Source organism: Nesoenas mayeri (genome assembly GCF_963082525.1).
Source record: "Nesoenas mayeri genome assembly, chromosome: 1".
Lineage (NCBI taxonomy): Eukaryota > Metazoa > Chordata > Aves > Columbiformes > Columbidae > Nesoenas > Nesoenas mayeri.
Window position 1 is genome coordinate 161,717,993 of NC_137541.1, and position 14,770 is coordinate 161,732,762.

Genomic DNA, 14,770 nt, shown 5'->3' on the forward strand with positions numbered 1-14,770 from the left:
CTGAACAGTAACTTGAATTAAGAATTAACCTTTAACGCACGGTAAATTAATACTTTCACTACTAGAGTGGTCTTTAGTACTGTACTATTATCTATAGGTAAAAGCAGCTTACCTGAATAACATGTTTCAGCTTGTCAATAATTTGACTTATTACAGGATCTGTTCCCTTCACTCTTACTTCTGGATTTGCAGACTGAGCTTTGATTCCACTGCCAACAACACGATGAGTATAGCTAGTTTAATACACAAACACACACACAAAAAAATGGTTTAGTAAGTTATTCTACTCTCAGAGAGTCATCTCCTAGTTCTCATTAACTCTCATAGCACCAACATTTTACTTTAATAAGATGCATTAATTTTTGTGCACATATTTTTCACAGAAAAGAAATACAGCATAATATAATTACCGCATTCCACAAAGCTGTATTATTTATTATAGCTTTAATTTTACTACAAACTTTAATAACCAAAGAGTTATGTACATTTTGAAGCAAGAAACATTCAGGTCTATACATGTTTTTTGTGTGTGCAAAGACTGTCCTCCACCTTGGTTTTGCTAAACACAAACTATACTGTGATTGCCTAAATGCATGAAATTGCACGGTTTTAAACTCCAGATTCCACACACATGGTGTGTTCAGAACTACACCTGAAGTTTCCTAGTGTTTTTGTGAATGCACATGTAGGTAGAATATTCATTGCAGGACAACAGCCAAATTGTGCATAAATTATTTAGCATTACATAACTGATATAAGCACACAGTAGGTAAAAATTTACTTAATAGATATGTAAAAGCAGTAGAAGCCAGATATATGCATGTTTCAGAAAGAACTGCTGTAGTAAGTAGAATATTGTTTCTAGTATATTAAAAATCAAGATACAGAGACAAAAATTAAGGACATAGCAGAGTTCTGTGGCTTATTAAAGTGAAATTCTTCATTCAACTTTCTGTGTTATATTTAATACTCAAGTTATGGAAGAAAAAATGGATATCTACCTTCTCATCACAAATACTGTACATTATGCAAATACCCTCCATATGTTAGGTTTTGTCTGCATACTTTACAAGAGTATAGATCTATATATCTCTGTCTCAAAAATATTTTGCCAGCTGTTACACTATAAGAAAAAGAAAGGAAAGAACTCTTTCAGGAATGGAGTAAAGAAATACCTAATTCCTCCCTATTAGAGCTGCATATGAGTGTAGATAACACAGCAAATTCAAATTTTGTAGAATCTGTTTTATGAAAAACCTTGCAGGTCCACTTAGCTCTGCAGACAATCTTCCATGTATGCTAAACAATGAACACTGTTCATTCAAGGAAAGTTGCCACATAACAACAATATATTGTCTTTGATCTTTGCTTAAATACCTTAAGTGAGATGAGGTTATTTCTAAGGAAGCATATACAGAACCACAAACAATCCCCAAAATGACATTGGCTGTGCTTATAGGTATAAATTAACCCTGTCATAAAAAAAAATACATTAAAAAGTTTTCCATAAGTCCCAGAAAGCATAATTTGCCTTCTATATGCATGACAAAATTTAGTAGCTCCTTTAGGAATAACAAGAGGATGCTTTTTGGACTACATGTTCTGCAAAAGGCTTCAAAAGTGAACTAATTCTAAGGATTAACAAAATTTTCCATTATGTTTAAGATATCAAGACCTAGCAGCCTTTCATTGCTCAAGTCTTTTAAAACATTTAGTTTCACACAGTAAATACTAAAATTGTAGACCTTCAACGTACAGCTCTGCATGTTCTGTTTAGGGTAAGTGTACTCTCTATATCTTCTGCATGCAATCAAGTTCACTGGAAGCAGATATAATATCAAATTTGAATTCAATTATGTATGAAGATACCACAATGATCACCTAGGCATAATCACAAGTTAAAGATTCCAGAATTATTCATTCTTCATTCCAGAAAATAGTCAGCTGTATCCAATATTCAGGACACATTTTATCAGCTAAAAGTAAAAACTAAAAATAATAAGCTCATTACTTAAAAGCCATTATGGAACCTTTTACTGATTCATTAGCCATACTATTTCTTGGAATAGATGTTAATGCTGCACAATCAGGACAGCAAGGCTTAATGTACTTCATGTAGTTCACTGGAACATGGTAGTTGAAATGAGTTTAAAAAAAACCTTCATAGTGCTGTTGAATACATTGAATATATGAATGGCTCATATTATTCAAAAAGTGGTATTTTGGTTTATAGAGGACAGGTTTTTGTGCTGTCTTGTAGTGGTGGTAGAGCTTTTTATAGGGGTGTGTACAAAATCTGCAGCCTTCCTGCTAGAGTTGAGGGAATGCTTAATGCAGTAATTTGAGTAAGGTAAATTAACCTTCTAGTAGCTTCTAAGAATTAAAAAGGAAAAAAATAAAATCTCAAAGTTTTTCCTCAAAAATCCTTATTTCACAGTCATTTGTCTGAATCAAAATAGATAATTCATATGGAATTTCTTCCTTTCCCTTTCCAACTGAACAATACTGCACTCACCAGATGGACAAGTGGTTTAACTCAACACACCGTTTTAATGCAACACAGAAATTTCTCTTCATACTATAACACTATAAAAAATCTTAAAGGTTATGGTTATCATTTCTGTACAGTGCTCCCATTTGCTGTTTCACAGCATGCAAAACCTATTTTCTCTCTTTCTGTCACTCAGAATTCTTCAATTAACACCTTATTTCAAATGCTGCAAACCCGACTATGTATAATTTGCCTGTGAACTGCATAACTATGTGAAAAATAATACCTTTTTTCCTGGTTTTACTTCAATTGACAATACTCATTTCTCTAACCATGCTGGGAGAAATAAACCATACAGAAGCTGAGACTTGCCTAGGCTACAATTGTATTAATTTAGCTCATTCGGGAAATATCTGACAATGACTCATTCAAGGCTGGCCATCATTTCATTTTCATCTATTTCCACAATGAAATCCGCACCCTGGCACAGCTGGCATTTACCATAGGACTAACATGCTTTTGTGAGGGAAAGTCACTGGGAAAGTAATACTGTCTTGTGAGTGGACTACATATTAGGAGTTTCAGTTGTGTTCCCCATCCTCTGTAGAGCTGTCAACCTCTAGATTCCCCTTTAGCTGTGACTCATAAGGAATAATTGGATTTACTTACCATTTAAAAGTGTTAGCAATTAATTCAGTCATTGTTATATTGCTAATTGTTATTGCTATCATTACCTGTTATTGTTAATTGTAATTGTTATTGTTAATTTAATCATTGTTATAGTCATTCTTTTCATATGGTCTCAAAGGCAAAATACTATCTTCTCCCCAGGTAGAGAACTCTATTATCTAATTTTAACATTTATTTCTAGGCAAAGATTGATTCTTGTTTCTCATGTAAAACATAAACCTTTTTTCAGATTTACATATCTTCAGCATTGACAACCTTGTGTAGCCCAATGGCTATTTGCCATTTTGGGTTGGAAGCTTAAAGTTATCCCAGAAAGTGGTCCAAAATCCATTTAAATATTCTCTCAGTTCTCATAACTAAGGCAAAGTCCAGATGTTCTTACCCAGTAACACGGCCTGTAACACTTAACCTTCACCTCTTTGCCCACTTTGGTTATGAAAAGTATCTGCACAGAGAGCAGGTGTACAGTATGAGTGGGTATGCTTTAGGCTGGGAATATCCATGCCCATTCTTCTGCCTGCACTCGCAGCTTAGTAAAGAAATTGAAAGTTAGGTAAGCACTTTCTTCTTTATTATAGTCACCACCTTCCTTTCAGAAAGGAAATACACCCAGTCACTTCCCTCAGAAGAAACCTACTCATGTTAGTTACCCAAACTGTATCCTTGCTGACTGCTCAGAGGTGGGGGTTTGCATTTTCCAGTTGACAGTGGGGAAGGGTAAGAAGCTGAAGCACAGGTGACGTGCATCCAAGCAATGACAAGCAGCATGCTAGTGCTTCATAGTACCACAAATTTAAGTCTATTAGCACTGAACAACTAGTAGATCACTAGGTACTGGTAGTAACAACCTCCATGTTATCTGTTGCTACTTCTCTCTCTCCAGAATTCAAAAGCTTTGTAAAATTTTTAGTAACTTTATATTCATGGAGTACCCAGTCTTGAAATCAATCATTCGGGTTCTGGATGCCAATTTTCACCCAGGAACATACCCTATAAAGATTTTCCCCAAATGTATTTGGTTTGCGTGGCAGCAGCTGGAGAGAGGGGTGAGAGAATGTGGAAGAAACAGCCCTGCAGACATCCAGGTCAGTGAAAAAGGAAGGCAGGAGGTGCTCTAGGCACTGGAGCAGAGATTCTCCTGCAGCCCATGCTGCAGCCCATGGTGAGGCCACCTGTCCCCCTGCAGCCCATGGAAGACCCCACGCCAGAGCAGGTGTATACTCAAAGGAGGCTGTGAGCACACAGGAAGCCCACACTGGAGCAGGTTTGCTGGCAGGACCTGTGACCCCATGAGGGACACACACTGGAGCAGTTTGTGTAGAACCGCAGCCTGTGGGAAGGACTCACCCTGGAGAAGTCCATGCAGGACTGTATCCTGTGGGATGGACTCCAGGCTGGAGTAAGGTGTGAGGAGGAGTCCTCCCCTGAGGAGGGAGGAGCAGCAGAGACAGGATGTGATGAGCTGACCGCAACCCCCATTCCTTGTACCCCTGAGCTGTTCAGGGAGAGGAGGTAGAGAATTTGGGAGTTAACTTGAGCCCGGGAAGAAGGGAGAGGTGGGGGAAAGGTTTTTTAAGATTTGGTTTGATTTCTCATTATGCCACTCTGATTTGATTGGTAATAAATTAAATTAATTTCCAGAGTTGAGACTGTTTTACCTATGACAGTAGTTGTTGAGTGATCTCCCTGTCCACATCTTGACCCATGAGCTTTTTGTCATATTTTTCTCTCCTGTTCACAGCATAAATGTTTAACAACACGTTTCATGTGAAGTTGCACTGCCAAATGATGGTGGTGTCCATATAGAAACCCCAAATGTGAATACACTCAACATACTGAAGTTAATGAATGAATATGTTCACATTTTTTCATGTTATTTGAAATCCTAAACCATATTAAATTTGCTTTCACTGAAAGGTTATCTGACTCTGATCAAGTGACATTACAAACTATCATTTAACTTTGAGTCTTTTGTAATTACAGGCTCTGACAAGTGACAAGGCTGGTTGAAAACCCTTCTTCTTTCTTCAGGTGTATAATAAGACATCGACAAAGCCTTATGAATAATTGCCTTATTGATTTTTATCATAAAAGTAAGATTATGGAAGTCAAACTCTTTTTTTTTAAATCTGATCTTTTGGTACTTGAAATGATATCTTTTGCATACAAAAATTATAACCGTACTTATAAATTGTTGGTTTATATTCCACATAACATTGTGTTTAATTAACAAATGTCTTCAAAAATTCTAGTGTGGACTAGATGAATCATCAGAGCTAAATGACCTATTGAGAATCAGAGCATGGTATGCAAAACTTCATCCCTGTAGACTTCTATTTACATGCAAAATATGTTTCCCTTTAGTTCGGGGGAAAATATAAAAATCTCAGATTCTTGGTTTGAGAGATTTCATTCATTATAAAGTTTTAATACAGCATTAATCACTTTCTGTTTCTTTTACTCCTAATGTACAAGCAATGGAAAAAAAAAACATTTTAAGTATGCCCACAGAGGTAGCCTGACTTGAGCAAGTGTTGCTTAGACTTGAATCCTGGGGAAAAAAAAATGACGAATTTCTTGCTAGAGAAGTAATAGACCCGCCATCTGTGCTCATTTCTGTGTAAGCATGGTAATGTATCACATCACTTTAATAGGCAGACTTGGTCCCCAAGTACTATTCATTTTCATCAACACTAGGAAAAAAAACAAGTACCAATACATTTGTATTCTATAAACATGTTTTAAAGTGATGAATAACAAGGTGCACATTTTCTGAGCTCAATATATGAATATTCATAGGAATTTCCTATTACTCTCTACTGTATCTATGAACACAGTTGGTAGGGTTTACATTTGATTGCATTGATATGTCTGTTAAAGGAGAAGATCATCCTCTATTGGTTGTCACTGCTTTCTCGGTATATGCAGTTGGAAAAGCTATTAGAAACAATAAATGTATTAACTGCTGTAAGAATCAGCCATTTTGGACATAGTGCTAAAGGCAGATCTGTACTTCTATATCCCTTCAACACAAATAATCTATATGATATTGTGATGACAATATTGATCCATTGTATTTATTGTTAACAACTTCTCATGATTTCCCATTCATTCACACTGGCTTTGTAGAGTAACATGAGCCTAAAATAGAAAAAATACAGAAAGAAAAAAGTTCTAGGAATGGGTCTAGGCCATAAAGTTTTGATCCAGATCCAAATTCCTCCAGAGTTCAACTCCCAGTGGTAACAGCATTTTGCCTCATACTTGCTGTTCTTTAAATTTGCTGCTACTTATTTCTACTATTACTTCAGTATGAAGAGAACATAAATTTTTGGTTAGTAACAGATTAATTTCAAGTAAAGCCAACAATATTTAGGGCAGCCTTTCGTATAGCTAATAAGGAACTATTTTAAGAAACCAATTATCTAACTACAAAAAAAGAAGAAACATATGGAATTATGGAAATAAATGAAAAATGTTGAGTTGAAAGAATGTATTTCAGTGCTTTCATACAGAAATTCCTGCAATTTTTGAAAGTGGAACTGTAGTATACAGATGTGCATTAGAACGAGAACTCAAGCAGAAACAGAAATACATTTAAGTTCAGAGCTTCACTCAGACTAACATTTGTAAATAGTACAATTGTTTCAGTTGAATCTCACTGTAACTAACAGTTAAAATGCCTAAATGTTGCCTGGGGAACCACGTAGAACAATTGGACCTACTAGGAACAAGTACTGCTGAGCTCACAAAGTATTTCAAGATCCCAGTCTAAGCTTGAAGAGTCAGTAGTTTTGATAGGGAGTAAGGATGGGCATGATCCAAACCTGCAGAGTGGGTAGCCCATTGCACAACATAGCCCCTGGAAATATCCTCCACATCTGTCCTCAGAAACTCATTCTGGAATTCTGGGCTCTTTTCAAGTCTGTGGCTCCTTTTTTGGTTGGTTTGATTGATATGTTTTGCCCAGTTACAACCTGAAGTTAATCACTGAAGCAAGGTTTTCTAATGTGGTCATAGAAATACAGCAGCATGGCTTCTGAATCACAGCAGCATGGCACAGCCCTGCCACTGAAGAACACAAGTAAAATCAGGGCACATGCCCTATAGAATTACAGTGAGTCTTAAGGACATACAGACAGTGCTATAATTCACTAGCGGTGGAAAGCAGATACATCAGTAAAGGGAAATTAGGAGGGAGATACACTTAGACTTCTTTCTAATAATCTGACATAAAGTTCTTCAGTGTCATGATTTATGAAGAGAAACATCACATTAAAAAAAAAAAACCCACAACAACCAACCAAACAAAAACCCAAACACCAAACACCAAAGAAAAACTAACCAGTGGTTAAACAACTATCCTGTGGTTTTCCATCTTCAACATAATAAGAACTTGTGACATAGTGACATAAATATATTTAGTGCCAAGAAAAGGATGGCATAATCATGAAAAATCCAGATGAGCTCTCAGGCGTGGTTTGACACTACCTAAAAAATGCACCAGTAGGACCCTCTACAATAGAGAAAAGCTGCATTTTTCAAGCACAGGAAGATTTTAAATTGCTAAATACCTTCCAAATGTTGACAAAAAACCCCATATTGTTAGGTCAGAAAAATAAGTATTATCTAGTCATGCTAATGAGGGCCAAGATCCTTACATAACCGTGAAGAATATTCACAACAGGCAAATATTTTTAAAAAAACTGATTTTGGTTTACACTCAAAGACAAGGTGTGGTTTTACCTGGAAAAAAAAAAAAATATATATATATATATATATATATATATATATATATATATATATAAATATGAACAAGTGTATCTACAAAAAGTATATGTACATGCAAATTTTTTAAACATCAAGGTTTTTTCCCTCCAGGGCTGTCTCATTATACTGATTGTCTGTAGGTTTGACAGGATTCAAATCTATGGGACAAACCTACAGAAAATCACCCCCTAAAAAAGAGAAATGTGGAGGGGTCTTGATAGTTAAAGATTTGTTGCTGAATTAGTCAGGCTCAAAGGAATCTCAAGGCCACTTCGAGAAGCTGAGAACAGAATCTGCTGTGAGAAAGAGAGGCGTTCCTCAATCACCGGGGTCCTGGCATGACGTGAATCGTTGGACATATCATCAGTGAGACTCCAGTACATGGACAGTCCATGATACTCATTTAGCGAATCCATGCTTGGAGCGTGGACGCATGATTAGAATATAGTTGCATATATAAGGAGGCTTGTTTCTGTAATAAATGGCTTTAGCGTGATTCACATTGAATTGAATTGTTTGCTGAGTCCTTTATCGCTCCAACAGAGAAATATTCTTCAGGCAGTTCCAAAAACCTGGGAACTGCTGTCTCTCAATGCCGTAAGTCTCTTACTATGATTTCACAGTTGCATAGAGTCTGAACAAGGGTCTAGCATGCATGACTGTCTTTGTCTAATTGTTCTATTTTCCTACTTTTAATAATTCTGGTTACATAAGATCCCAGCTTCAACAAGAGAATGTCCCATGAATTTTAGAAAACATTTCTACTAAGCAGTCATGATTGGCTGACATGCCATCAATGACAGGTTTACAGGGAAACTACCCACCACCAAATACCATAGTTTCTTCTTCTCTTTTTAGCGAAAATTACCCCTTTAAATGAAAACTAATTAACTCAGCGTCACTACAGACTTGACATTTATTTTCATTACAGACCAGACTATCAGAAAACTCAGTAAGTATCTATGTACATTTCTAGAAAATTATGTTTCTGCCTGTCCTTCTAGTCCTGGGAATTTCTGCAGACAAAAATGTAGTCACAGGTCAAGATAGTCACCTCCTACAGTTACTGGCAAAAAAATTAACATTCAATAACAGTTTATAATCTTTTTTTTTTTTTTTTTTGGTATTTTGTAAGCTTGAAACAGTGTGGAGACAACTAGGTTAGAACTGTTTCCTGATGATGCAGAAGAAAAGCATAAGACAGATGTACTAACTTTGTCTTTAATATTTTCAGGTTCACTAAGACATAGAATCATGGAATTGTTTAGGTTGGAAAAGGCCTTTAAGATCACCAAGTGCAACAGTTTACTTAGCACTGCCAAGTCAACCACTAAACCATGTCCCTAAGAACCTTCAGGGATGGTGACTCAGTCACTTCCTTGGGAGCCTGTCCAATGTCTGACAACCTTTTCTGCGCATAAGTTTTTCCTCATATCCAATCTAAACATCCCTTGGTGCAACTTGAGGCCATTTCCTCTTGTCTTATCACTTGCTATTTTGGAAAGAGACCAACATCCTCCATGCTACAACCTCCTTTCAGTTAGTTGCAGACAGCGATAAGGTCTCTCCTCAGCTTCCTTTTCCCCAGGCTAAACAGCCCCAGCTCCCTCAGCTGCCTCTCATCAGACTTGTGCTCCAGAGCCCTCACCAGCTTCATTGCCCTTCTCTGAACTCTTTCCAGCACCTCAATGTCTTTCTAGCAGTGAGGGGCCAAAAATTGAACACAGGATTCAAGGTGGGGCCTCACCAGTGCCAAGAACAGAGGGACAATCACTTCTCTAGTCCTCCTGGCCACACTATTCTTGATACAAGCCAGGATGCTGTTGGCCTTTCTGGCTACCTGGGCACACTGCTGGCTCACGTTCAGCCGGTTGTCGACCAACACCCCCAAGATCCCTTTCTGCCAGTCACTTTCCAGCCACTCTTCCCTGTGCCTGTAGTGTTGCCTGGGGTTGTTGTGACCCAAGTGCAGGACCCAGCACTTGGCCTTGTTGAATCTCATAAAATTGGCTTTGGCCCCTCAATCTGGACATCAAGCAAGCAAACCCAGAAAAAGAAGAACTGAGAACAGTCAGCAGGATTCAGTCTTACTGTTTCTTTCACTGCTATTTCAAGCTTTTTTTAGGTACTTGGGCCATGTTCCAAGTGGGAGATTAAAGTAATAAAAGGTGTATTATCACAATGAATGCTAATCTCCAGAACAATCCTAAGCATCTTGGCAGTCAAGCCTCTCCCAAGAAATCTGGTTCTGGGCTTCAGCAAGTTCAGCTGTTCGCCCCATCCTGGTGTATGTCTTCCAGCTGCTACCAGCACATTCTACTACCACCTTCTTGGGCTTTTCAGTGCTTGACCCTATTTACTTTATCAAGAGCTATTCAGGAATCTTTACATTAATTTGCCAAGTTACAGGATCATGAGATTGAGACAACTGCTCTGATTGTGAAGGGCTTAACCACTGGAGTGCATTGTTTTACTTCTGAAATACTCCCATGTATCAGATAGTCATACTGCTGTATAAGGTTCAGGTGGTTCAGAGCTGCTGCAACTGTACAGAGACACTGCCTGAAAAAGCTTATTCTTTCTGTGTTTTTGTGGCAATAGGATTCTCACTTCCATTTGCAGTATTTCATCTCAAGGTGAAATCTTAACTGATAGCTTTACAGTAATCTCCATGAGTGCAAGCAGACCACAAGCACTAACTCCTCATCTGGTAACAATGGACAAGTCTCTCCATTGACTTAATTTTCTGCATTTGAAACTAATTTGGTGTAAATTAAGCAATGCTGATTCTTGTCAGCTGACTGTTTTAAGCAAGCACTGAAATACCAGGGAAATAGTTTGAAACTAGATGTTTACGTACTGTGGGTTCTTTGGGAAGCTCTAGCTACACAAAATATAAAATGCAAGAGACCAGATCACTTAATCTATTTGTTTATTGTATTTCCTCTCCTGTATTAATCTCCTTTAAATGGCATTGACACAGTAACCAAGATGCAGTTTTGCAACATGCTCCTCCTTCACAAACTGGATTTCTTTGTTTTCGTGTTCTAGTTTAGAAAAGGCATTCATGTACTAGCACTGCTAAGGGATTTATTTTGTTCAGCTTCTCACGTTAATTGAATTCTAAATTACTTCACAGGTTAGGCTGCTGGCATTTACAAGTTACAAGCAAGCACCTGTATTGATATAGTCTCACTGTGTTTAAGAATGTTGAAATAGCACAGTGTGCCCACTATATTTTGTTTTATTTCAAATTTGGGATGTGATTTTTCATAACTCCTTCTCAGCTTGCTTGCTTTATGATTGCTGATAATTGCTACTTTACACCTGCTATTGCCAGCATCTTCATCTCCGCTGGACGTTTCAAAATTCTGGATAACTGTTAATTGGGAAATTAACGATTATCTGAATACAGGTAAAAAGTAAACATGTACAGCAGGTCTGGATGTACAGGGGTCTGGAGCACAAGAGTGTTTAGTGGTGTGAATTTTAATTAACTAAGCTGAACAAATCAAAGAATCATTGCAACCATAAAAAAACCCAACAAAACACTTAATGCTTGGGCAGGTGTGTTGGCTATATTTGTCAAGTCTTATGTAGCTTTTTTAAGAGTAGATACTGCAAAGTTAGCCTTAGAAAACCCATTAAATATTTTACACCTCATTATCTAAGACAGTATTTTCGGTAACTCCAGGACAGATTGCATTTGTCGTACACATTTCTAATGTTTTTTTAATTGAGTGACATTCATTTTAAAGAAAACAAATGTCTTTAAATTTTTCAATGTGAATTTATTTTTAGATTTGTAATTCGCTACATATTTGAAAAAAGATGCATATACAGAAAATATAAAGCGTGGAAAACAACTGAATAAAAGTTGTTTTATTCGTATCTCAGACAAGAATATGTTTCTGTAATTATTAAGGCTAAAACATGTCTATTTAAAATATGTGTATTTAATTTTTCTTCATTGACTAGGCCTGTCCTGTTAAAGTAAAATATAACAGGTCAGCCTTTGGGCTTTTCCAAGTAAGTAGCATGTCTTTGGAACACTCCTTTTTAATAGGTATTTCATTAAAGACTTGCTTATTTGGAACTAGGTTATGAATCACAGTGAAGTATGTAATAAAGTAACTATTACAGAGGCTTTCAGAATATCTCTTTTAATTAATTACCAGGTGTGACCTGGGCCATTGTTATTTTGTATAGCACAAAATCTATCAACTCAATAATTTCCATTATGCCCTAACCCTACAATTGCTCTTCTAAAGCTCAAAATAAAAACCCATCAATGCTTCATTATTTTAATTTGACCATCAAAAATTAAAAGATTATATATACATACATGTATATATATATAGTGATTAGAAGCTAGTTCATCATAGTTTTGATGTTAGCTGTGTCTTCTAAAAATGAGTTCTTAATAAGCAATAAGAAGTGCTAATGAAATAACTAGATGTCCTGAAGGCTTTTTTAGGCAGACAGATCTCCCTCTGGAGACTTCCAAAAGCATCAATTTCTCTCCAGCTGCTATGTTCGGAATATATATTTAGAATGATTGTTTTACTAAGCATCTGAAATTAGGTACAGGGTGTGTGTCTGGTAAGTAAGATCATCCTTTTTGCAAAGAATGCAGCTTCTACTGAAATGAAAACTGCTAAAGCTAAATTTTCTTCCCTAGAAGAAATGGTATGATCTACACACTGAAAATTCATGTTTTGAAGCTTTCTTCTAGCACAGTAAACAAATTCTGATCACACTCAAAAATTATCAGTAGCACAGTTATGACAGGTTTGAAACACACCAAATTTGCCTTGATTTGCATTTAACATTAAGGTAATTTATTTCAAGCTAAGGTTATATATAGTGTTTTTAAAATACCATATTTTCCTGCTGACTTTCCTTTTTCCTTTTTTGTGGGTGTCACCTGAATGAAATAGTCCACATTAATTCAAAGAATTCTAGAACAATTCTACCCATATGTCATGAAAGCTTAAGTATATTTCCTTGTAACTACTGTTATTTCCTACTGTAAAGAAAATTTCTATGTCATGTTATTAACATCAGAAAATTTGGGGTTTTTTGCTTCAAAATTTAGTCTTTGCACTTTTTCAAAAGTTCTTGAACTTCTGAATAATTCTCACATGAAAAATGCCACAGAAATTAGTCTCTTTGTCAGTTAATAGTGACAACTGTAATAATTATCTGTGTGAACAAAGCTCGGAAGTATGTTGCTAAATTCCAGAGACACTATTCTTGTATGTGATACAAAACAAACAGCACAAAGAGCAAGACCAAAAAAAACCCAGAAAACAGCTGTGTTCTGCCAAACAGAAACTTAAACTCTGTCAAGCATCACACACTTGTGGGGGAAATTCCTCACCCCAACAATTTCCAAATTCTCCACAGAGGCAAAAGAAAAAGCAACTGAGGAGCTTCTATCAATCTGTAATGCAGCTTAACAAATAAATGTGTTCCAGTAATTGCAAGCTTCTAAGCTTCTCTGAAGAGAAAGAAAGAAAAAAAAAAAAAAAAGAAAAGAAGGTGATCTTTGAGACAAATATTTCATTTAAACTAGGTGCTTTGGGTAACTCACAGGTTTAAAATTGAGAAAATAAATTATTACTATTATTATTGCATTAGAAAATAACCAAACAGCAGACATATGGACATATGCAAGCACACTAAATCTAGATAGATAAGGACAACGTCATTTATTTCTTCTTGTAGTATCCTTGAAATCTTCTTACAACCTTAATAATTCTACCGTACCTTCATTTAATGGAGCAATGAAATGAGAAATATTAATTATCATAAGCAAGCATATAAAGTTTTATAGCAAATAGCTGGCAAAACAAAAGGAATTATCTTTGAAACACTATTCAAACAACGTGCAAACACAAAGCTGTCAAGTCTAATTAGTCTAAAATTGAGAAATCTCTTTCCTCTACAGGACATTAAAATACCTCTGCTTGGAAATGGCAAAAGAGACATGTAACTATGGTTTTATATAGGACACCAAACCTTGGAGATAGAAGACTGACATTTCGTATTTTGTCCAACATAATGTTTCAGTGCACAATCAAAGTATCCACTAGGAATTTGGAATGTGCCTGATATTTTTGGGATTCATACATGACACATTTCTGGCACAGCCAATACTTACCACACAGCCACATGAGGACTACACCACTACAAATCATGTCAAAGATGTGCTCTCACAATCCATTCTTTGTTATTGAGTAGGTTTTTTTTGTTTTTTTTTTTTTCTGAGGTAATTTATGGAAAAATAGCACAAAATGACAGTTAAGATATGGAGAAGGACTGTCAAGCAGATAATAAACCTCAATATTATTATTGACAAAAGGAAAAGAGGTCATTCAACAAATAAAGGTCAAATGAAGGAATCAACATAAGTCACTGTGCAATGCCAAGAGTGAAATGCTATTGCAGCAAATTCACTGACATGAGCCACTCCATAGATCTTTTCCTGTTTATTCTAAACAGTGAAATTCCCTGTAGCAGTGAAGCTGCTTTTTACTGGCCTCCTCTGTCATCAGAGTACACTTGGAGTTAGCAAAAGATTGAGGAATTAATAATAAATCAGTGTTAGAGGCCAATCCATCTCTGTGGCTTTGGATTTATTATATCATCCTAATTTATATAAATGTGTATGAATGATGCTTCTGTAAACTAGGAATCGATGACATGTATCAAACACATGATGTTTTTCATCTTAAATGTTTTATGACTCCTATGCGTTTACTGTTAATCGTGTGGGGTTGTGTTTGTTTTGTTTTATTTTTCCCACAAATAAAA

General features: G+C 36.2%; 1 protein-coding gene across 1 annotated transcript in view; it reads right to left on the reverse strand.

The window, feature by feature from the left end:
- Positions 1 to 14,770, reverse strand: part of GPC5 (glypican 5) — a gene marked incomplete at both ends in the record, with an annotated part of 657,041 nt that overhangs the window by 431,089 nt on the left and 211,182 nt on the right. The window contains one exon of the mRNA XM_080347059.1: positions 113 to 233. Coding sequence (XP_080203185.1) covers positions 113 to 233 — 121 coding nt within the window. The remainder of the gene's footprint in view (positions 1 to 112; positions 234 to 14,770) is intronic.